We start from the raw sequence: 26142 nt of genomic DNA, 5'->3' as shown, positions 1-26142 counted from the left end.
GAAGAAATAAGCTATGTATAACCGGCCCCAATGCACCTATCTAAATTAATTGAATGTATGGTTGTCTCAGCTCAGTATTGTGGTTTTATGAAATTCGCCCAAAATGAATTTGAACATATGTATTGTGTATTTAATTTTTTTTCTATATTATTACTATTTTTATACATAATTAATGGTTTTATAATTCCTTGGTATAAAATTTGTAGTATGCTTTTATAGTTTTAAAACAAACCGAATAAAGTATTTTGACTGACTGACCGAGTAGCAGATCATCCCTTACAGTTGTTGTCTGAAACCGGCAATGGGGTCCCATTGCATGTCAGCTGTGACGTATATGGATGCAATCTTTTCACTGAAGGAGTTCGATAGATTAGTTGAAAAGGTAGTGCTGTTGGAGGTTACTGCATGCGTGGTGAACTCTTGGATGATGGCAAAGATTTCCTTGCTGCTGTTGGTGCCAGTGTTGATGCAGGCTGCAAGGGCTGTGCGCTTGGTCTTCGGATTTGCTTCTGGTATTGCCTCAAGGAGGATCTGAGCATGTATTTGTAGTTTTGGCTCTTTCTCCACGTGCACTCCATTTGCTTTCAGTGCGATTTCGTCAGCCTGAGTTTCTTTGTACCTGCTGGCTTGTGTTTATGTTCATGTTTTTTGCTGCACTTGAGGGCGGGGCAGTTGATAGGTGATTGGAGGGCAGGTGATGGGTAATGGTCGACTGATTTTGTTGAAGGACAGTCAGGCCCAGGAGGAGTCCAGTGGTCTGTGTGGGTCCGGTGATTTGCTGGGAGAGACCGAGGTTCCTGACATTTCCAGAAGGGAAATTAAGCTTGGGTAGTTGTGTTGTTCTAGGAAGTAGTTCAGGTCAACTAGGACGATAAAAATGTTGGAGTCGGTGATGAGGACTGCATCAAAGTCTGTGATGTCGCTGGCGAGGTTAGCACAGGGTCCTTTTGGTCTGCATATAAAGCTTACGCAAAAGGTAAAGCTGGCTGTGATTTGTGTAGGTTGAAGGTGAGGCGCTCATGGTGTTGGTGCAGCTGATGTAATGGTGACTCCACCTCTGGCCTCGTGCTGACTCTTGTCTGGTGATCTTGTTGGCTGCCAGGGATGGCAGTAGTAATGTCCGGTGTAGAGGCTAGTTTTAGCCAAGTTTCTGTGAGGAGGAGCAGTTCTTAGGCGTGATAGTGCAGCAGTTCCTATATCTCTGCAGTGTGTTTGCTGAGTGAGCGGATTATGAAAAGCATGTGAATGTGTTGCTGTTGGTGGGAGGTGTGTGCATGAGAACCTGCAGGAGATACAGGTGAAGGCTCCTTCTGTGCTGTTGTTGCTGCCAAGTTAATGACAGCCAGGGTTGAGGAACGCAGTAGTGGTGGATGGGTGGAGTATCAGTGGCCCTGGCACAGTGTGGTCCATGCATGGACGGGCACAGATAGGCTTGCTTTTAGTGCAACCATGCTATGGCTGACCGTATCCAGGTCCTGGGAGTGGGACAAGTGCAGGTTGTGGTAAACTGGGCGTGGAGAGGCACAGGATGCTGGCGGACGAGCAGGCTTAGCACATCGCAGAGGTAAGGAACAGTGGGAGGAGAGGGAACAGCAAGAGCGGGAATCGGCACAAAAGGTGAAAGGAAAATAGAAAGTTAAGGTGAAAAATAAATAGTCAAAAACAATTGTGAGACAAATAAAGCAGAAAGAAAAGCACAACAAGAGAAGGAGATGACAGTGAAGTTATGAGGAAAGGCAAAAGGGCACAAAAACAGACCGAGGTGGCAATGAAATTACAAAATGGACTAACAGTGGCAAAAACAGACACATTAAGTGGCAGACCATGCTACAGCATGCAGGATGCACTTATGAAGGGACCAAAGTAGAGTCTAGGAAGCCATGGAGCATGGAATTACCCCCATGCAGATGTGAGTGTGCCAGCTTGAACAGCAGTTCTGACATCACTTTCTGGAAAAAACGGTCTTTAGAATAGATAGCTGGAACCAAGTAATCTTTGGCTTTTTGGCAATGTGTTCTTGATGGTGAGGATGTTATCCAGGGTTATTTCTGGTGATTCCCATTCTGTTAATGTTGAGGGTTGAAGCCATCAAGGATCATGTCATTGAGTCAGATTTGTACTATTTCTTGTTGGTCATTCTTGGCAAATATTAGTACTCCCACCTTTAGGTAGGTGCTGGACATCCAGGTCTGGATGAGGTGCAGGCTGTGTTTAAATTATTCTGTGCCCGGAGTGGAGGAGGCTTACAACATCTTGGTGAATTTTTGTTCTCGTGGAGTAGAGCCTCAACAGCCTCCATTTGGTATTTAAAGATTAAAGGGTATTTGTAAAACCTGGGGGAACCCCACAAGTAGGGGGGTCTTTTGGAGCCAGGAGGGTGCCCTTGTGAATAAGCTGTTGTCAGTTAGAAAGATCATAAGAGAACCAGTGAAGGTACTTTACCACTGAATCCTTTTTAAGGCTCCATGGTGTGGATAAGTGTAGATTGGTAGACTATGTTGGAAGCAGCTTAGAGGTTCAGCAATATCTGGTGGCAGGGTTCATCGCTCTCTGCTGTCTGAAGGAAGTTGCCTACCATGTTTAAGGTAGCACTCTCCGTACTGCAGCATGATCTGAAGCCAGATTGGGAGTCGTGCAAGAGTTGGTTAGCATTAATGTTGTTTTGGGGTTCAGTGTAGACCATTTTTAAGTGATCTTACTGATGTAGAGTACTTGAATGATGGGCCGGTACTAGGTGAGGTCTTCAGCGTGTATTGTAGGTTTCTTTAGGGGTGGGAAGAACGGATATGCATTTGTTAAGGTACATGGAATTAAAGAGCCATCCAGCTCAAGGTAAGGATTGGAAAATTATAGGTTGCCTCCTTGAGCTTTTGATATTTTACTTACCTATGTCAGTTTGCATCTTAGTAGTAAGTGTGGGCGGGACCAGGATGAGAGACTGGAAAAAGAATACTTACTACTAAATTGGAGGGTTTTAAGGAGGAGTAAGAAGGGATTTGCTTAGGGGCAGACACCTTCCCACGAAAGTTTCACAACTGCCACTCTAAAGTTACTACAGCCAGAAAGGGTCCAAAACAGTAGTGAACTTACACCAGCTCAGACCTGGCGCCGGTCCAGCACCACACATGGGCAACCACTGGTACTGCAGTACCCGCCCATGAAAAATAATTGCGGAAGGGTCTTAAAATGAACCCGTATATTCATGTATTTTGACTTTCTTAAGCAAATATATATATATATATATGTAAGTTAATGTTAAAAAATTAAATATAAATATAAAATAAATATTTTTTGATAAAGTATTTTAATAACCGTTTCTGTAAATTAAAAATGAACGTAACAAAAAACGAAGTTAATTCTACACAAAGCCTGGTGTAATTTCTAATATATAATAAGAAAATTTAAATATTTTACCGTAGGTGATTTTTTTTTTTTACAAATCATATTTAAATTAATATTTAAATTAATATTTAATTATTTAATTTTAGCTACTAGTTTTGTAGCTTGTTTTTGTCCAACAGTTAAAATATGTTCCACATTTAAAATAAATACACAAAAGTTGTTTACATTAATATATAGTAAGCGCTATATAAATGCAATTACAATATATTTTTTAAAAGTCTGATTTAACTTTTTTAATATTACATTTGACATGTGGAGATCACGGCCCCAGTGGTGAACTACGCCTACATGTTCAACGTTACTAGTAGTAACTTCAAACTATTAACTTAATTCTGAATAAAATGAATACACTTAAAAATATTAAATTCAAATTAATGATTAAAGATATATTAAAAGCAATTTCACCTAAAGTGGAATGTTCATATTTACTAATGTAGTAGAAATCACAAATGGTTAAATACATTATTTAAATTAAAGTTACATTTGTTCCAAATATATAAAGGCTATTAAAATATTATCCTACATTTATTTTTTATTTATATTTTGTTTAATGCTAAATTAAATTGATATACCTTTTTTTTATTTTTTTATTTTAACTAAATTAATTTCATGCAGCATTATTTTCTAAGGTGTATTCTTTTAAGTCTCTATGAAAAAACAAGGACCCCCTGGGTAGTGATTCCAACAGACTCCTAGGGCAGGGTAGACAAAATGTATGCAAAAAAATCCTAGGCAATCTTAGCAGTAGATAAACAAGTAACTAGACCCAAATGCAAAAGGAACAGTCAAAGAGAAGATATAATTATTTGTAAAAGGCAAACATATTTTTAATACACATAGTAAAAATCATATAGATAGCTGAAAATAATCATACTATATGACAATTCAATTAAAAAATATATGCAATTAAAACATATAATAACACAATTTACAGCACTTTATATAAAAAGACACCATCAATTACTAAAAGGTGTCCACGAACAGGGTGAAGATAAAGTACTCGACGCGCGTTTCGGCGAGAACGCCTTCTTCAGGAGCCACAAGTTACAATCTGAAATTACATATAGGGAATAAATAAGGTACAATTCTTAAGTGGCTTACAATCACAAGTTAAGTACATTAAAATAGTCAATTACACATACAAAAATTACAATATTGCATTACATATTACCTATAACCTAATGCTCTTGGGTCCAAGATTATTACTTTGTTTCTCACATGTTATATGATAAACATATTTTGGAACAAGATTGTGTATACTCAAAAACACCTTTAAACTCTAATTCTCAAATTTAACGTCAACCATGACTCCATGTATACCATATTCATGACAATGTCAGAGACCAATTCAGAGACCAATAGAAACCCCAATGTATATAGCAACTTACAAAGGGAGACAGGAAAAACACACAGTTGGTATCTTTGTTTAAATGACAGGCAGACAATGTACCTAGGCACAGGAAACAAATGTGTCAGAATTAATAATAATATTACTGATGCGAGGTATATTAAGAACCAAATGAGCACATGATGTCATATAGATGCAAAAAACAGGTGGAAGACCGCACAATGGTTTATAGATAATATCGTTGATACTAAGGCAGCCTAGGCAGATGTATATCTTGAACCTGAAAGATTCATACATAAGCGATAGCAGGTAATTGCTGAGTGCAGAAAGCTCAATAGAAATTCGCGTTCAATCCTATTCAGTCATACCTGTGAAATTAGTATGTCGTATCCTTGCTGAAAATAATAGTACAACGTTCCGCTTGAGATGAATAGCACAAAACTAGAGAAAGCAGCCGGTAGATATTGACTCACTGTATCCCAGCTGATAGCTGTAAAATACAATGGTGCCCAAATCGTGTCTATTTAGAAACAGAGTGTAATAATAGAGTTGTCAACACTCGTCGAAATTGGCACACAATGAAGGACCAATTACCTTAATTTGTTTTTCTAGAGCCCCGATGAATAATGCTCGAGACGTGTATTCTTAAAAAATCTCAGCGTCAATGATGTGCTTGAAGTAATGTACCTAGAAAGATAGTGTGAATATATATCAGATATCTGGTATAGCAATATCTGTACGACGTGAATTGTTAAATCAAACGGTCGACTCGTTTACCTGAGCAACGTAAAAACCTACACTTCCGAGACCTTTGATTCTTCTCTTTTGGAGTTTCTTCAGAACAGGTCCGCTGTTTGCGGGAGGTCTTTAATCTTTTTTGAAGGCAGGCAGTCCTCTCAGTCAACAGCAGCAGGATGGGTCTGCTTTGGTGCAGTTTTCAATGAGGGGGTGCAGACAGGCCGGCAGGGTTGGGACCAGGTCAGCTGCTTCTTCTCTCTTCTCTGCTTTTGCGGCTCTTCTGTGCCCTCTTTCTTCTTATGTCCTCAGTTTCTGCTTCTGTGGTGCCAGAGCCTCCCTTAAATACTGAATTTGGGGGCATTTGGGGATTGTAGGGAGTAGCCAATGGGCTACTGACCCTTTGCGTCACTTCTCCCCTCTGTATGACCACTTTCTGTGGGAAGTGGGCCTAACCTTGTCTCAGAATTCCTAAGTATTGCATCACAAAGATGGCTACTTCTGAAATATTAGGTCCACCTCTATGTAGCCCACCTTAGGCATGGTACTAGCTTGGGTGTGCACACCTACCTGAGTAGCTAATGTTCGTGCATGTCCAGATGCCAAGGGGGCCCTCGACAAAGGGGTCGGCTTCGTCTCCCTTAAGGGGAGCCAGATTTGCATTCCAAAGGTGGCAGGTCTGAGGGTTGCCACCGAAGGAGGGCTAATTATCAGTTCATCCTGTGGAAGGGAGTGTAACACCCTCTTGGGTCTCCTGAGAGCAGAAGCTCCCACCCTTGGAGGTCAGAACTGTGTCTCGGGTGGCAGGCTGGCAGAACCAGTCCGCAAGTACACAAGAGGCTGGTAGGTTTTCAGTGGTACCTCTAAGGTGCCTTCTGGGTGCATGTATTGGTAAATCCATCACTGGAATCAGTGTAGGTTTACCAATATATGATCTTTGATACCAAACATCCCAATTTTCAGTGAAGCCATCGTATAGCTGAAGAACTCTTTTTCACCGGTGTCCAGCAAATGTTATAAAATGGCTTCCCTGGTAACTTGTACTGGTAGTAATTGGTCTGACCAGCACAAGGGCATATCTGCTCATGCAGGTATGCCCTCACATGTAAAAATCGGCACCCTGCCTTTGGCTGTCAGACCTGCTTTAGGGATGACTTGCGAATATTACATGCAGTGTTAGGGCATATCGCACAGGGATGTGTGACATGTTGTGTTTTCACTTTTGTCTGCACCAAGACACGCAGCCCGCAATGGCAGCCTTGCATGTGCTTGGTGAATGGTCGTTTGGGGTGGCACAATTTGTGCTGCTGCCCTTAGGGGACCCTCTTTAGTACCTCGGGCTCTAGGTACTAGGGGTACCATTTACTAGGGACTTACAGTAGGTGCTAAAGGTATTGCCAAGTGGGGGAAACTATTGAACATTTTTGGGAAAAGCAGGAACCCAGTACACTTCAGTTAAAGTTGTATCACACACCAGGCAAAAAGAGGGGGGTATTTCAACAAAATCCCAGTTTCCTACAATAGGCTTTGTGAGTGCTTGTTTCAAGATTGATATAGGGTTTTGTAGTTTAATTGCAAACATTATAGTGGAATTGCAGTTTCTTACCCTTTCTTTCTCCTCCAGTATCTATATGCTTTTAGCGTTATTCCAATGCACTGTATGGATTCTGCTGAGCTCGTAAAGCAGCCACTAGATGTCACTGAAAACCCATTCCGAAAATCTGGCAAAGAAGCAAACAAGAGCAAGCAGTCCAGACTTGCAGAAGAGGTATGTTGTGTAACAAGGCATTTTTTGGCGTTTGCCTTTCTCTTTTAAATTTTGGATTTGTCACTAATGATGTACTCCTATTGAATGCACTAAAGCTTTCGCCGGATGTCATTGACCATTACATTTACTTTTCAGTTTTATCCCTTTTGAGGTGGCACCCTCTTTAAAAACCTTGATGAACATCCTATGTACTCTTCATCAGACTCTTTCGCTTTGCCAATCAATATAGTGGTGTTTGCGGAAATGCTTCTCAAAAGTGATATCCGCAAGCTAAGACAGTGTGTCAGTAGTCTTCATCTTTGGATGGGGTGGAGCCATTTTTTGACAGATTACAGTGGAATCCTCCTGGACGTACAAGAGTGATCATAGTCTTAGATGTACAAGAATTAAGTAACCTTTACTTTACCAATGTTTTGTAGGGCATACACTCTAATCTCTTACGCCACTAACTTGTACACCTCAGACCCAGCTTGTAGAGAACCACAGAAGGATGGGACATAGGTGTCTAGCCACTACCCACCCCAAGTTAATCCGAGTTTTCTTAAATGCTCCAATTGTTCTCTTATTTCTAGTACTAGAAGTTAAGCACTTCAGTATCCTGAGTCCTGTGTCTTCAAGTTAGGCGCAGATTGGTTCTGAGATGCATTAAGCACCATTCAAATTGCTATAAATGGATCCCTCTATCTCAGCTCAAAGTCCAAACCAACTTGGCCCAGCCTTCATTTACAAATTCCAATACACTTTGATAGTCAGTATCCCCTTTGTCATTGGCTATAATATTCCAGATAAGACCCTCTACTGGGTCTGGTGGCTTATAGGACTAATTTGTCTTTTGGAGCCATCTTTGTACCATTGCCATAGATTTGAATGCTGGTGGTCCCACTCTTCATTTTTTCCATCCAAGGTCACTCAAATTAATTATGTTGAGTTTGATAACGCCATCCATCATCTTTCAATACACTACCCGGGGTGAATGTGCATGTTAAGATTTGTGACTCATGGGGAGGCGCTGTCTAACAAATTGTACGCTGTGGCTGCAACTGCCAGGTGTTAATCCACCTCAAACATTTCACATAAACAGTGTCCCACTTTACCATTATTTTCTTTAGAGTTCGAAATAGCGGACAGTCTGCTTATTCCACAGCAAACCTAATCCCGCAAGGCTAAAACTTTAAACCATATACACTAAATTCAGGAAATATATGGCAAAAAAATTTGAAAAAATGAAATTCAATTACATAATGAAACTGTAGAAAGGAATGTTTGCACTACTGAATCTACCCTGGCAATAGTCGTTCAAACATCTTGATGCTTAGTCTCAAAATATTTGCCCTCTCGCATACTTCTCATTGGAATACACTTACAGATGGTAGGTAGGTGTTGGGCTCTGCATTGATTTTGCTCTACCCCAGAAGTGGCGTTGGAACTGCATCCAAGTGTCGTTCCCATGTGCCGATGTCAGTTTGTGTTGGTCTTTGTCATGGATCGCGGATCAATAGCTGACCCCCAACTTCTTTCGCTTCAGTTGACAAGTTTTTTTCTTATACATGTTTATTGTTCCTGTGTCTAAGGGAACTGTGCCACCCTAAAACTGCTGGGTTTAAACTGGGAGGGAACTTTTGCAAACCAATATCTGTGACTGATCCACAAGGTGTTTGTCTTCTGTCTGGGTTCAGGTCACCACTCAGTCTGTGTAGAGGTTGCCCTTATGAATCTAAAGGTAATCCAGGAATGGGAGTTTTTACATTGCCAAACACCAAAATAAGTCTTGAAACTTCCACTTCTGCTTCAAGTTGAGGGCGTGGACTGGGCCATTTATGTGACAAGTTCTCATTGTGCTCACAGTATTCCGGTAGGATGATGTGAAATCACAAGAAAGCTGTACAGGATTCGTCCAAGTCTTACCACTCTCAGTCTGAGATGTTACAATGATGTTGAGATGCCACACTCTCCTGCTTCAGAGCCCCTGCAGAGGAGCCAATTCTGCAACTGATCTCTATGCACCAGATTTTCCAGATCCATCGGCGACCTTGCAATAGAATGAGGCCTTTGGAGAGGCCATGTGGTGAATCTTTAGCAGTCTGACTCCCTCGGATGCTCCTTTGGGCCCCAAGGATCCACGGAGGCCTCCAGTCCGTTTACCACTGGCGGGTCCTACCTCAGTGCCGTCTGTGACTCCTGAATCCGCCTCGAGTTCCACTCCAATACTGGAGCTTACTTTAAATCCAGCTCCAAACCCACGCTGGTGCCTGCAACATTGATGTCAGAGGACGACTCTATTCTTATAGTTCTCCTAGACTCTGAGCTGAACCATTTCTGCCCTGACTGAGACCACGTCCCAAAGCCATACTGATATCCCCCAGGCCCAGTTCTGGTTGGTGAGATGTGGTTTTGTCCTTTGAAACTAAATAGCTGTTTTGTACAATACGTTTGTCTTAAAGGTTTTTTTTTGTCTTTTTTTTTTAAGTTAAAATATTGTATTTGTTTTTCAAAGTTTAAAGGACAACACTAAAAATTATACATTGATGGTGTGTATATATAGTAAAAATATACAGAACAATAAAACACACTTATTGCATTGTGAATATATCTAAAATACGAAATTGTCATGAATGTTTTAGAAAGGAAGTATTAATAAGGGAACAAACTAACTACTTCTATCGTTATAGGCTTTTAAACTACCTCTACAGGAAAAAACAAATATAATCAATAGATATTTACAAGTATGTGGCAGTATAATCATCAATTGGACGCCATAGTTTTTTTAAATAAAAAGTATTTTTACATATTCCCTTAAAGGACAATTGGGCTCTAATAAATGTAACATAAGACCAACAATGAATGCTTTGGGGGATTTCCCATTAGGTGTTACAGATTTGATGGTTATAGAGATCAGGAGATCAAAAAGTTTATTATGTGGGTCTGATTATAAATTTGAAGATAAAGCATGAGATTTACAAGCAATCATGCTATATGTGAGAGTATCGGCGATGGGTAGTATTTTAACAATGTCCCAAATTTTTTTTGAGAATTGTAATATTACTATACAATCATATAAAACATGTTTTAGAGAACCCTCATTTTGTTTACAATGCCAACAAAGAGGTGAATTAACAAGTTTAGCCTTGTATAATGTACACAGTCTGTAAATGAATACAAATAAAAGCATTAGTTTGTGATATAGATGCTGGAAACCCTCCAGATATATTTGTGGGCCATACTCGTCTAATCATTTAAGGAGGGATCAATAAAAATGTTTTATAATTCAAGTTGTTATCATGGGTACAGTTTAGTTGCTTGGCACTCCCATTGATCTTTGTTGGATGCATGATGATGTTCTTTATTGTAACAAGTGGGGGAATACTGGGTGGTAAGAATTTTGTGGATTCCTGGTGATTCGGGAAGATTACGTCATGAAAATGCAAGGAAAATGCACAATTTTAGGACATTGTGGGTGGGAACTTTATAGGATCCACGTGAAGCACACCACCATGAACTCCCCTGAATGTCTAGTTTTCAGAAATGTCTGGCCTTGGTAGGTTTCAATGCGTGGTCACTGAGCCCTGGCCCAAAAAGGGCAACTATTCCCAAAGCCAAATCAGATCATTTTTGTGACAGGAAAGTTGATGTTACCACATTCTGTTTTGGACCCTTTCCTGTCATGTGCACCAGACCGACCCACGCAGGTGAGGTACCATTTTTATCAGGAGACATAATAAATTGTCAGGTGTGCGACTCCACAGATTCCTGAACTTTCCATCACAGAAATGTGAGGAAAATGTGTCTTTTTAGTCAAATGTTGAGATTTGCAACGGCTTCTGGGTAAGAGAACCTGATGCAAGCCACACAAGTCACCCCAACCCGGATTCCCCTGGTGTCTAATTTTCAAAATGGTGCAGCATTGCTAGGTTTCCATAGTTCCCTGCAGAGCTAAGGCCCAAAATCCGCAGCCACCTGCATTGCAAAAAAAAGGGTTTGTTTTGAGTGAAAAAATGTGATCTGTCTAAGTTGTGTTTTGAGGCCTTTCCTGTTGCTGGCACAAGGCCAACCCACTATGCTTTTGTCTTTCTGGGCGTTGATGACGTAGTACCATTTGGTGCCCTTCTGTGACGTCGACGGACTTCCTCCGGAAGCCCCACTTTTGGTAGCCATCTTCAGATTCTTTTTTGCTGGTTGGTCTGAATCGATAAGGTGAAGCTCCTGAGATTGGAGAGAAGAATCATGGAAAAACTGAGAAAAATCATTGGGAAAACCGGTAGAGCGGAATCTTTCTTCATCTTTAAATCTACGACGACCGCAGTTTGGCGAAGAGACGAAATCAAAAACGTTGTCGACAACCTGATGGTGCGCATGCAAGGGGCTCACTGTGCTCGGAAATGGACGAACGCCATTCAAGTTTTGTAAGAACTGCCACCACAAATACGATCAAAAGGACCAGCACCCTGTCTGTAACCTGTGCCTGCCACTGGATCATCGAAGCAGCGACCGCAACGCCTGCTCCGTCTTCAAACCTGAAGACGTTGAAGGTAAGAGAAAGGCAGCTAGGAGCCAATTACAACATGCAGGTCCAAGGGCCACCTCTATCACTGCGAGACCTGGGCCTCTCCATTGAGAAGGAAGACTGCGTTGCCAAAGGACCAGCAGGCGACGAGGATACAGAAGTTTTGGTCGTGGAAGTCGAGAGGAAGATTTCGAAGGAGGTAAGAGTAGTCAACCTCGAAAAAACTGAAGAGTCTTGAAAATTAGACTAAAGACAACAAAAAGGATCCCCAGCGTCTAAGCATTTGGCGACCGTAGCGGCACCAAAACAAAAGCATACCGTAGGATCCTTGGATAAGGACTCTGGAGCGGCAAAGGTGCTCGAAAAAACCAAGACGTCGAAGGACAGTCTGGAAAAGGACGCCTCCGCATCGAAAAAAGAGAGACCAAAGCAAACCTAGACGACTGCTTTGGCGCCGTCAGTCGAAAAGCAGACAATCTCGGCACCGGAACACACGAGGCAGAGTTTGAGAAAAAGAGAAGATGGCTCGAAGCTGAAATGGCGAATATCATTCAGCACAAAAAAGACTTGGATTAAAGCAATTCAAGATACCGCCGAAAAAAAGGGAAACTGAAACCCAAGGAGTTGCCAGGAGACAATACCTCCAAGAACCCCAGAAACCGCAAGATCCATGGGATGCAGTTTAGAGGTATGCATAGAGGCACACCATTAAGGAGGCCAGCGGGAAGAAGTACACAAGAACCCCAGAAATCGCAAGATCCATGGGATGCAGTTTAGAGGTATGCATAGAGGCACACCATTAAGGAGGCCAGCGGGAAGAAGTACACAACAGCCTCCTACCTCTCACCAAGGTTACCAGCAAACATACCAAGCCGGAACCAGAACACACAACAGGGACAGTAACGAAGCTGGCAATATCAAGGAAGAGGATCCTTTCGAGGGCGTCCCCCGTGCCTGAGGTCGGTCACAAAGGGGTGGACAACAGACCTCCACCAAGGGACTGAATTCACGGAGAGGTACTCTCACTAATTCAAAAAGTGGATGGAACATTACGGCCAATATTAGACCTAAGGTTTCTAAACAAGTTTGTAAAAGCGCAAAGATTCAAAATGACTACACTACAAGAAGTGTTACCTCAGTTGCAAAAAGGAGATTACTTGGCAACAATAGACTTAAAAGATGCGTATTGGCACATCCCAATGAACAGAAAACCTAAGATTTGCCATAAACAAACAAAACTACCAGTTCAAGGTACTGACTTTCGATCTGAAATCAGCACCAAGGGTGTTCACAAAGTGCCTTGCAGCATCTCCGAAGGCAAGGAATTCATGTTTACCCCTACTTAGATGACTGGTTAGTAAGAGCAAACTCATACAACTTATGCAAACAACATACACTACAAGTGATAGAGACACTGGTTCAGCTGGGATTCTCCATACACAAGTAGAACACATCCATAGAACCGGAACGCAAGAAACTGTTCTTGGGCGCAGAAATAAACACTGTGTTAAGGAAAGCATTTCCCAATTGAAAGGATAACCGCTTTGCTAAAGGAGACTCACCTATACCAGAAGGGGCATCATCCGAGAGTGAGGACAGTGGGGAAATTACTAGGATTGATGCCTCATTCATTCACTTAGTTCCCAATATGCGTCTACACATGAGACCATTTCAAGAATGGCTCCAAACACAATGGTCACAAGTTACAGGGAGTTGGGAGGATCTAGTGGTTGTCACGAACAAGGTTCATCAGGAGATGGCATGGTGGAACAGAGCAAATATAGCACAGGGGAGACCTTTCACACCCCAACACAAACAGTGACCATAACAACAAATGTGTCCCTAATAGGATGGGGAGCACACATGGACAATCTCTAAATAAGGGGATTGTGGTCACCACAAGATGCGGTGAAGCACATCAATATCTTGGAACTAAAAACAGTGTTCTTAACCTTAGAAGCCTTTCAGAAAGAGCTATACGGGAAAAAGGTGTTGATACAAACAGACAAAACTACAACTTTGTTTTACATAAACAAACAAGGAGGGACTCGCTCTGTAGCACTTTCGAATCTAGCACAGCAGATGTGGAGATGGGCAATACCAAAAGGAATGGATATGTCTGCAATACACCTGCCAGGGAAGGACAATCTAGAAGCAGACAGACTGAGCAGACAAACAGAATTCCACGAGTGGGAACTGAACAAAACAGAAGGGCAGAACATTTTTTAAAAATGGGGTACTCCACAGATAGACCTATTTGCAACACCCCAGAATGCAAAATGCCAAAACTTTGCATCCAGGCGACCCTGCAACCAGTCCCTGGGGAATGCGCTATAGATAGACTGGTAAGGGATATTTGCGTACGGTTTTACAAAAATTGCCACGGCGCACTCAATAAGAAAGGAGCAACTATTGCATTTCTTGCTAACACTCCAAGACATTTGCATGGCTGCAACATGGTCTTCGGTACACACATTCACAAAACATTACTGTGGGGACATTCAAATGAACAAGGGAGCACAAGTCGGACAAAAGGTCTTACAGCATCTATTTACAAACCAAACTTCATTGTCCAACCAGCCACCACAAGACTAGCAAACCGCTACATAGTCTATGCACAGCATAGTGAATCCAGAAAAGATTCGCGCTGCAAAACAAATCGCTCTTACCCGTCGGTGTAGTTTTGCAGCTTGAATGATTTTGTGGATTCACCAGCGAACTCACCCTCCTCCGCAATGAAGAGAACCAGAAGGAAGAAAATGGAAACAAAAGACAAAAAATAATCCGAAGATGGCTACCAAAGGTATGGCTTCCGGAGGAAGTCCGTCGACGTCACAGAAGGGCACCAAATGGTACTAAGTAGTCAACACCCACCAACAGCAAAAAAGAAAAAAAATGAAAATACTACAGTTCCAGACCCAACCACTAGATGGCGGAATAATGCACAGCATAGTGAATCCAGAAAATTCTTCAACCTGCAAAACTACACCGACAGGTAAACTATTTGTTTTCCCTAGCTGCCGGCTGAACGAAGGCCCTAAATCCACATCTACCCACATTGCAAAAGAAGGGGTCGTTTTCAGTGTAAAAAACGTGGTATCTATGTTTCATTTTGGACCCTTTCTTGTAGTGGGCATTAGGCCTGCCCACACAAGTGTGGTATCAGTTTTATCCGTGGACTTGGGAGAATAGTAGAATGTGCTTTTACAAATCTGATTTCTATGTATCTGTGCCTTCCCAATTTAACCCAGTGTGTAAGAAAGCCAATTTGAAAAATGCCCTCTGAGTCACATGCTAGTATGGGTACCCACATATTGAAAGATGTGCAAATAACCACAATTCCTTCACTCCATATCTTGTGCCCATTTCAGAAAGACACATGTTTTCTTGAAACCCATTTTTCACTCTTTATGTTTTATCATATGAATTGCTGTATACCTGGTACACAATTGAAACCCGTTGTAAGGTGCAGCTCAGTTATTGGCTCTGGGTACTACGGGGTTTTGAAAAACATACAAACTCTATATATGCCCGCAACTAACAGTCTACCGGACATCATGGTATATTGCTTTTGATAATTTGTCCTCATGACAAGAAGTTACAGTTAAAACATTGTCACAAATGGGTGTTTTTTTCCTGCTCATTTTAAATATATTTTATATTTCAACAGTTAGTTTCCTTGGGTAAACCTTGAGGGATCTGCACAAATAACCCATTGCTGAATTCAGAATCTTGTCTGCTTTTCAGAATTCTATAGCTTTCCGGGATCACCCACGGGTTTCACAGCAGTTTGCACCACAAACTGGAAGTAGGTTGAAAGCTCAAACATTTGTTAATAAGGTTTCCTCTTTGAAAGATGCCAAAACTCTGGTAAAAAAAATCGGTTTTTGATTTATCTGAAATCTGGGAAGGTGGTGACTTTAGCACAGCTAACCTTTTTGTTGATGCCTGTAAGAAAGTGCCTCTTTTGACATGCTTAGCCCCCCACTTTTTGTTTGGAAATCGATATGATTGTAGTGCATAGGGTCCCTGCCAGCTAAGTTTCCTCTACCAGTGCTTCTTCTCTAAAGGTTTTCCGCAACTGTCCTTTCAGGCCTCCTGTAGGTCCCTAGTAAATGTTACCTGGGTGCCTAAGGCATTGGGACTGAAGAGGGTCACCTAGGGACCCCTCAGGTAGGCCATGCAGACTGCCACGGTAGCACGCATGGCCTGGTGCAGACAAAAATGGCAAAGTCGACATAGCATTCTGCCTGTGTGCCATTCCAACTGGTATTGCCTAAGGTATAGGTAAGCCCTCCTTCTAGCAGGCCTTACATTACTAAGGCAGGGTGAACTATACCACAGGTTGGGCATATCTGCATAAGTAGATATGCCCTACAATATTTAAGGCCGTTTGTAGATATTGTAATTGCCAGGAAAGCCATAGAGAGTACATGGGCTGGAAACTGGACAACTCAAGTTCCCCAGCACCATGATGGCTATTCTGAACCCAGGAGTGTTTGGTACCAAACTACTACTACTCAATAAACCCACAATGATGCCAGTGTGAGATTTATTGATAAATGTACTCAGAGGGCACATCAGAGGTGCCCCCTGAAAACCTACTAATCAGGGTGTGGTCACAGACTGGCTCTAGGCAGCCTGCCACCACCAGACATGTTTCTGCACCACTGGGTCGAGAGACTCTGCAACACGAGTCAAAGCACATCCTGGGCAGAGAACCACACTTCCTCGCTCAGTGCTCGAGAGGGTAGCATTAAAGGTCTCCCGCCTTTGTAATGCGCCCCCCAGCCTCTACTGCTAGTAGCAGATAGCAGCCCTCGGTTTACAACCCCACTGTAGACAGAAAGACTGGTGGGAAAACCCACCTAGGAAGAATAGGAGGTGTGCCCACGTCTGCCAACTCCAGCCCTAAGCTGGGAGAAGCTAGGTGAAACGCATCTTTCAGTCCCCGCCGTCTTGAAGATTGGGATACCCCTCCAATCAGGGCTAGAACTATGCCCGTAGTAGTATTTAGGTGGCCCCCCTCAGACCTGGAATCTTGTTCCTGCTGACCTAAGAAGGACAAAGGTCCTGTTCAGCGAAGACTGAAGATACCTACTGACTTGGCCCCAGGGCTCCTGTCCTGTCTCCAGCTTCAAAGACCCTGCAAAGAAGACAACACCTGTCCTGAAACCAGTGACCCCATGAACCTGAGAGACTGTGTGACCTTGGATAAATACCAGAAGTACCTGTCTGAATATGTTGAATACTCCAACTATTTTGATTCCTCTGTCGGGGTTTCGACCCTGGACATAGTACTGAGTCTGCACTGGTAATATCAGAATGTCACTGGACAACGGTCAAGCTGTACTTTTGGTGCTGCTTGACCTATCCGCAGCCTTCAATACTATTTACCATCAGACTCTTCTCAGGAGACTTGGGGACATAGGCCTCCAAGGAAATGCCCTGAAATGGATGTCTAATTTCCTGTCTGATAGAACCCAGAACATTAATTTAGACCCTTTTCGCTCGCAGACCACAAGAGTGACCAAGAGAGTACCTCAGGGCTATTGTTTGAGCCCTTCTTTATTTAACATTTAATTTACTCCCTTGCCGTGACTATTGAAGAAATTGGGATTCGTTCCCATCTCCTATGCTGATGACACTCCGCTTCTACTCTCCTTTGACAAAACTAACCCCAACATTCAAACCACCTTTTCGGAGGGTATGAAAGTCATTGCTGAATGGATGAGGGCCAACTTTCTTTAGCTTAACGCAGGAACATCAGAGATAATGCTGTTTGGAGAATCAGTGATGAGGTGGTCCCCTAGATGGTGGCCAGAGGAACTGGGATGGCCCCCAACCTCAAAACAGGTGGTTAAAAACTTAGGAGTCTGCATTGACCAAAAATTAACACTGGGGGAGCTTGTCACCACTACTGCTGGAGCATGTTTCCATACACTCGGTCTCCTCCGAAGAGTTTTTCCTTTTTTTTACCATCCTCCACGCGGAAAACTCTGATCCAGGCATTGGTGTTAAGTCGCTTGGATTACTGCAATGTTTTGCTAATCTTGGCTAATAAAAATTCCTTGGACAAATTACAGGTAGTCCGGTACACTGCAGCTTGCCTGGTTGCCAACGCCCCTCCCAGAACAGCTTCTCTTTCTACTCCATGAATTGCACTGACTTCTGGTGCGGAAGAGGATCAAATTCAAGATCTGCTGCATGGAATACAAATCCCTAAATAACCTGGGTCCCAGCTATTTATCATACAATTTGTCAGGTATTTGCCACCCAGGTCCCTCCGGTCAGGGTCCAAAGCACTTCTCATTCAGGGATACTCATCAATAGTCATAATCTATGAATAACCCCCGCCCATGTGCGGGATCCCGGAGCATATAGAAAAGATAAAGATATAGATAATAATCCCTATATGCCCTGCAAAGAAGACGCCACCACAGGAGAGTTTTCACCTTCATTTAATGGGGATGACAGAGCTTCGCAGTTGAAGCACAAGGGAGATAGTGGTCTGATTGGTCAAACTACAACAATAAGAACTCAGGAGGACAGTTCACCAAACTCCGATAACTTGCTTAACACTTGGCATGAGCCTGAGTTCCATCAGCCCACCACTCTGGCGGAGCATCGTCATTTGGAAGACAGAGTCAAGTCTAAGCAGCCGATGTCGCTTTGAAGCTGACAACACCGGATACCTGACCTCTTGCTCCAGGTGTGCTTAGCCAAAGTGTCTTTCAAACCATTTGAGTGCTGGTGATGTGCAGTGCTTGTGAGAGTGAAAATTAAAAATGACTAAGAGGGCGAAAAATATGTTTATTTAATATCGTCCTCACATCATAATATAAAAACAACCTGATCGTATTAAACTAATAAACTATCTTTTGGCAATATGTGAGGTCGACATGTTTCATCTGCTATGGTGATAATAACCGGCTTTCTTCAGGACCTAGTTAATACAATATGCTACTGCAAAAAATACAAACATATCGTGAAAAGATTATATTAAAACACAGTTCTTTCAATACGTTGAGTACAACAGTGGTCAAAAGACCACCCTACCAGGACTGGATCGAGTCTATGTTGGATGGTAGTTTTTAATGTGTACTCTTCTTTCCTAGAAAGAAAGGGAAAATTATACTGAAAAAATGATAAACACAACCTTCTGTGTAAAGGAGTAGTTTGCTGTCAAACTAAAACTTAGTTGACAGATTTAGCCCAATTAGTGGCTACATAAACCAAGAAAGTAATTTTTGAAAGAAAATGTTTTTACTCACCCAACTTTTTGTGGGAGTATGCCTCACCTCCCCCGGCAACTGCTCGGTGGTTGAGGCTCCGCTCTGTTTGTGATTAAACAAGTGAACATAAGGGAAGTGGTCTAAAACATAATCCCCTAATTTTCACTAAATCATCAAAACAAAGGAACTTTGTATCAAATTTCAGATCATTGTCATTCACAGTCTGAACTGTTAAGCAGGTAAACAAGGAAATTACTGTTTTACGGTGTTTAAAAACAGAAAATTGAAGATGAGTTTCTGAGAAAATGCATATGCATAAATGCTGGGGGTGACGTGCTCTATATGAATAGAGCCGATGTTTTTAAACACCGTAAAACAGTAATTTCCTTGTTTACCTGCTTAACAGTTCAGACTGTGAATGACCATGATCTGACATTTGATACAAAGTTCCTGTGAGTGAGTGAATTGCGGGCTCTGTTATACAAGCCTTCTTACCAGACCATCTTCCCTGATCAGCTGGTGCTTTTGAACTAGTGCCTCTTTCTTGTGTGGCAATCTGCCCCCTTCTTTCTACGCTCCTCCTCACCACTTTAAAGAAGAGGAGTGACTTGACTGTCTGGACCCAAAAAGAGCATTGCCGTTCTACCTTGACCGCACTAAAGAGTTCTGAGTGGACAACCAACTCTTTGTGGGGTATGTTGGATCAAAGAAAGGTCATGCTGCAGTGCAGAAGAGGACTATCTCGTGATGGGTCATCCACTGCATCAAAATGTGCTACTCCGTGGCAAAAAAGCAACCTCCTGTGGATTAAGGGCTCTTTCCATCAGCGCTAACATGGAGTTCCAGTCCTTGACATTTGCTGGGCTCCAACGTGGGCATCACTGCACGCATTTACCAAGCACTACTGCCTGGACAGTTAATTCCAACAGGACGCCATTTTTGGGCTCTCTGTCCTGCAGGACTTTTTGGTCTAAACTTGTTTTTTTTTTTGTTTGTTTTTTACAGAGTTTTATATAGCGCCAACTAGACCCGAACTGAATCAGGTATCGGAGCGCTTTACATAGCACCAGTTACGTTACATGAGGACACGCATTCATTTTAGGCACGGGGAGATTAAGTGATTTGCCCAGAATCACAGGACGTTTTTTGGCGTCGTTACCGAGGCTCGAACCCAGATCCCCAGGTCCGAGGTCGAGGCCAGCTCCTCTCCCCAAACTTGTCCACAGTCCCTCCTCCTGGGATGGTATTGCTTAGGCATCTATTCAAAGATAAGGAATCTGCGGCTAGATGTCTATCAGATGGACTAGCTACTTACCTTTTGGGAATGCCTTATCTAGTAGGGACACGATCTGGCCGCAGATTCCTTACCAACCCACCTATCCTCCCTGCGGACAGGTTTCTAGTGTCTGGGCTGACCGCTTTTCAGGGACTAAGTTGTTCAGAAACACACAATGTCAGTGCACTTCATGGCTCTACTCTTCTTGTGTGGAAAGTCGCGTTGAGGTGGCGCATGTATAGGTGACGCGGTTATATCAGCGGAGACTATGCCGATGACTTCACGTGGAGCTGACCGACATCACCTACTGACTCGCAAGGGTTTTGCTTGAAGAAAAATCTTCCAGATCCAGTCCAACTCCTGGGAAATTGAACGGTAAGGAATCTGTAGCTAGATCATGTTTCTACCTGGTAAGGTGGTATTATAAAATTCAGTAGCCCTGCTGCTTATCTGTGGAACAAATCATTGCTGCCATGAGCACTAACCGAAATTTGCTAATACTCAGACATTATTACACATCAATCTTGGAGAAAACATGCTCAACTTCTTCATGATTACTTTGAGTACCAGAAATTCAAAAATGTGCAGGAAGAACTTGCGGTTACCGCAGAAGGCATTACATTACGATGATCGAGAGTTATTATACCCGAGAGCCTAAGACAACAAGTCTTGAACTGATACATATGGGGCATTGTGAAGTTGTTTCTACTAAACAAACTCTGCAGGACCAAGTGTGGCTCCCTCATTTTGAGTTGAAAAGGAATTAAGGACGCGTCCTTTGAGAAACTGCTTGTCATCCAAAACAACCCTGCATCTGTTAAACATGTCTGATCTTCCAAAGCATGCTTGGGAGAAGATTGCAATTGATTTTGTTAGACCCATTGACAGTGGTCATCATCTACTAGTAGTTTGTTGATGAATATTCCAAGTTTCCCCTTGTGGAAGACCTGTTGTCAACCACTCATGATCGAGTCATTGAGAGACTAACATGTCTTGATTTTGAAATCTGACAATGGGCCGCCTTTCAATAAGTGAGACTTTTACTATTTTATTCTCATTCAAATGTCAAGCTTCAGCATGCACACCGCTCCAGTCTCAGGCGTATGGTGGTGTTGAGCGATTTATGAATACCCTCTATAAGATTGTTCAGCTCGCTGCGCTGGAAAGACTTGAACTCAAATCAGTTCTTCACTCTACTCTTTGTTGATATAGGTCAACATCCCATTCTATCACAGGTGAAAGCCCTGCTACCTTAATGTTTGGGAGAACCCTGGGAACCAAATTGCCACAATTGACCACTGAAAGATCTATTGACATTGACAAACTTCGCACTACTGGTTAGTCTAACAAACGCACACTGAAGACCTACGTGGAAAGACACCGCTGTGCTCGGAGTACTGTATTCAAAAGAGAAGACCACGTCGTTGTCAGGCAGAAACTGGAAAGCAAGTCTGATGCTCCTTTTGCTGCTGAGCCACTCAGGATTGTGACTAGCAAAGAACACAGTGACTGCTTATCGTCCTGGAAAGCTCATCACAAAAGATTTTTCTTATTTCAAACACCTGCCTCGATATTTGTTGACTCCAGGCGTTCAGAGTGAGACCCTTCTATCTCTGAGTCCGGAGAGCCCAAAGGCTGCACCTGTGCCTGTGTCACCTATGCCAGCTGCGGATGCCTCTCATGTCTCTTCAACCTCACACAGTGAGAACTGGAAGATTGATTCAAGCACCTCCAAGACTCATTGAGGAGTTATGATGTATATATGTATTTTTTGTCTACTTTTTATTTAAGAAGGGGCGAGATCTAGTGTTGTGTGTACGAGATAGTGGGACTCCTCTGGTCCCAGACAGACTCCGTAGGATAGTGACTTGAAGGATTGGGTATGACCAAGCAAATTCATTGACTCAGTACAAGCAGTTCACGGTTACAATCTGAAGAATAAAGATGTGGAATACCAAGCTCCGTGTGTGGCGTGATCATTTATATGTACTCGGGCTAGAGAGGACGCTACACAAACATGGAATATTTACATTTTAGGCATGTCAATTCCGCCAGGGTTTACTTGTTAAGTCGTATGGGCAAAAATGTGGAGGTGCTGTGGTGTGCTCAAATCTCACAATCCTGATTCAGGTCAAACTCCCATTCATGCCGAAACCCAAATTAGTTCAGTGGATAATAAGCGAAAATATTACTTTTGTCTCAGATAAATAATCTAAATGATTGGCTTACCCGGAGAAGAGAACTATTTACTAAAGCACTGATGGCGCTTTATGACCACTCTTTCAACTGGGTTATAAAGAACTGTACTAAAAAAACAATGGTGTTTGTTTGTCTCTGTGGTTGAACACACTTTTTATATTATAAACTGTTTTCAGTCCCCTGATAATGGGAGTTAATATTCCAAAACGGAATGCTCGGTTGGCTTTGTTGGGATTCAGTCTCTTGACCAGCAGAGGTCAGGGTTGAGCTACTGGTCGTCTTGCTGCCTCTTACTCGTCTGCTCCTTTCTCTGTAGCACCTAAGTCCTTGTAGTTTTGTGTTTTTCACCAACTATTCAGTTTCTCTACATATTATATTCATGTTTCGAAACGGCATTTAAATAAAGGGTAGAAACAGTTTTTAATGCATTGCACCTTTCTCTCCCATTTCACTTCAACGATGACAAAGCCAACTTTGAACGCAGATAATGTAGTGATGTTTTAGTTTTGAACGTTGCTTTTACTGAATATTAAAGTTGTTTACTGAAGTTGGTGAAAGCACGGCTATGAGTGCTGAGACCTAATTGAGGTGTTTTTTTTTTTTGCGCCTAAACAGGATGAGGCAGCCCCGCAGTTTTTCTTTGATCTCAGCAAACAGCATGGAAAGAAACGTCACTCGGGAGGAAGAGACGGGCCGCATTCCCAGCCGAAGCAGCCCCGGAAAGCGCGTGAGTAAGCTGGTACTGACGCTTCATTCCAAATGCCAGAAAACTGCTGCTTACATGTCAACACAATTTTGCTGGCACAAAATCTTGATTTTCGTCCAAGCGAGATATTTTCTCATTAAATAAGTCTCACGCCAGTATCTCGCATGACTTTTGTGCACGAGGTATGTGTATTTCCTCATGTTCAAACTGTCACGCAGCCTACTGGTGAGTACATTTTGTGGCATTTTTGCAGGAATAAAAGTTGTTTTACCCAACCCTCCTAACCAGACCGTCCCCGCTAACTGTGGAAGGACATTGTTTTTAAAAGTGCATACGGTTTAGGTATTAGTTACTTTTAGTCAATGGCAGTGCTGTTAAACACGCCATACACCTTTATTTCTAATAAGAGCATTTACCTTCCAAGGAAGCACCCCTACTTTTTCTTTTGTTGATAAAAAACGCACGTTTGGATTTCCTGATTCATGTAACTTATTTTTTCAGTCGTATTGAAACCAAGAGTTGACGAGGCTGGCATAATTTAGTGGGTGGGTTTGCCCTCGGTTCACTGGTGTTGTACTCTTGCCCTTTCATTTTGCAGGGGTTTCCAAGTGATGGCAGGACTAAAGGGTTAAGTCGATTTCACACAAACTGACGTTTGATCCTAGACACTCATATGAACATAGAAAGAAAATAGATTTTAATGATTGCCTGTGTGTTTCGAATTGCAGAATTAGAGGTATTGGTTCAGTTTTCTCTGTTCTTCTTTCATTTGGACCAATGATTTTATATGTTTATAGTCTTAATAATTAGCGTTTCATTGTCTAAAACGTATTCCTTTAGTTTTTTCTGCCTCCTTCACTCTCGGCGTTTGTAAGGACTAGAACTATAACAAAGTGCTTCAAACTATAACCTCAGGGTACAGTAAACTCCAGAAACGTTCGTGTCGGTAGGTATTGTCTAGAGCTGTAGAATACTCTCCACTATAGAACACCTTCAGCAGAAATCTTGATGCTTGTGTGCCAGCCTAATGCGCTGCAAGAAGAGGAGGCCATTTTAGTACCGGCATAACAAAAGTGCATTGTAATGCGCCCAACCACTTAATCCATTCATGTTCAACACATTCCAGGATACGGAATATCAAGGCCCAAATCCCACTCCCCAGGTTATCAACTCTCATCCAGAACAGACTCCTTCCTAAAATATATGTATATATGTGTGTGTGTGTGTGTGTATGTATGTATGTGTGTATGAATGTATGTGTATGTATATCTGTATGTGTATGTATATATGTAGGACCGCAGCCGGCCTACAAACTTTTTTAAAAGCTTTTCATGACTTTATGTCCTCACGGGACTTGAGTATTAACAACTCAAAGTCCTATGTCATGAAGGTAGGCATGGGGTACAAAAAAATCAAATACCTTTAACGTTAATGGGGAAAAAATTCCTGTGACTAAGACATTTTCCTATCTAGGTGTCCTCCTGGACCATCAATTAAATTGGAGACCCGCTATACAGAGGAAAATGGGGGAGGTAACCAGGGCTAATGCAGCAATATTTGATTTTGCTAGGAAAATAGGAAACACCCCAGTGGCGGCACTGCTCCAACTATATGAAACGAAAAGTATATCCATTGCGTGTTATGGCCGTGAGCTATGGGGGTTTACTCCATCTAGAGGCTTGGAAGTTACTGAAAATAACTTCCTAAAACGAGTCCTGAGGGTACCAAGGGGTACTGGTAATTTCTCTGCTCACGAAGAACTGGGTATGCCATACCTAAGTGACAGTTTAGCCGTAAATCCTATACTCTGCTGGATAAACTGTTGGGTAAATACTGAAATACCCCTTACCCAACAAATTCTAAAAGAAGCAACAACATGGGGAAAATGGTTCCAAAGTCCCCTGGCTCAAATATATTAGAAAATGTCTAACCGAGCTAGGGCGCCCTGATCTCTTTGTAACCCCAGAACTTACTAGAAAATCTGATGTTACCTCTGTGAAGAAGTCATTTTTCTCTTCTAGGTACTTAGCCCGGGAGGAGGCTGAATTAAAGAAAGACAGCGTACGGAAACATGTACTTGTAAAAACCTCTGTGCACATGGAACCATACCTGTCATTGCCCCTGTCAGGCTATGATCGCTTTTTGCTCACGAGGTTTCGCCTAGATTTATTTCATCTTCTACTGGCAGTACCGAGGGGGGCCCATCGAGGCCAAGTGTTGCCACCTTGCGGCTGCGACGATAAGTCTCCGCAAGATTTGGCACACTTTTTATTCATCTGCCCTTTTTATCTGGTACCTCGGAAATTATATCTAAAATCAATACTCAAACAGCTGAACTTTGCACAAATTCGACCAGCACTTTATTATCTCCAATTATTAAGTAGTGATTGCATTTTATTTGTATGTAGCTTTTTAAAACTTGCGGTCAAATTTAGGAAAAGCATGGAGGGATAGTTGTGTTCTTGTCGTGAGTTCTTCTTTTTAACTATTTAAAAACTTTTAAAAATTCATTTTTTCTACTGTGTAGTCTGCCTGTAAACTTTTTATTCTCATGTGATTCTGTGCAATATATGAATTATATGTAATAACTGTAATTCTATTTGAATGTGCTTTTATGGATGTTACTATGAACATTCGAATAAAGTTCCTTTGACTTTGTATATATGTATGTGTGTGTGTGTGTGTGTGTGTGTGTATATGTATATATATATATATATATATATATATATATATTTCAGTATAGTTAGAAACTTTGGAAGGGCTCTCAGTGCATCAAGGGCGAGAATATAAAGTCAGATATTGGAAACAAATATACTTTCTTTATGCAAATTAAAAGGTAAAATGTAATGTAGTTCAGCGAGGTCCAGAGGTCTACCAACCTCTAGAAGAAGCCCTTGCTGTAGAGTGGGATACACATAAATATACTTTTTTTTTAGTCACATGTTATTTATCTTGATTTGTTTTTCCATTGG

At 42.0% G+C, this 26142-nt stretch overlaps 1 protein-coding gene across 2 annotated transcripts in view; it reads left to right on the top strand.

Annotated features, from left to right (window-relative positions):
* Positions 1-26142, top strand: part of CWF19L1 (CWF19 like cell cycle control factor 1) — a 162828-nt gene that overhangs the window by 72314 nt on the left and 64372 nt on the right. For both annotated transcript variants that reach the window (XM_078673992.1, XM_078673993.1), the window contains 2 exons: positions 7110-7253; positions 23080-23191. In XM_078673992.1, coding sequence (XP_078530118.1) covers positions 7110-7253; positions 23080-23191 — 256 coding nt within the window. The remainder of the gene's footprint in view (positions 1-7109; positions 7254-23079; positions 23192-26142) is intronic.

Source organism: Lissotriton helveticus, chromosome 1_1 (genome assembly GCF_964261635.1).
Source record: "Lissotriton helveticus chromosome 1_1, aLisHel1.1, whole genome shotgun sequence".
Lineage (NCBI taxonomy): Eukaryota > Metazoa > Chordata > Amphibia > Caudata > Salamandridae > Lissotriton > Lissotriton helveticus.
Note: the sequence above shows the minus strand (reverse complement) of the source record. Positions and strands in the feature narration are given on the sequence as shown.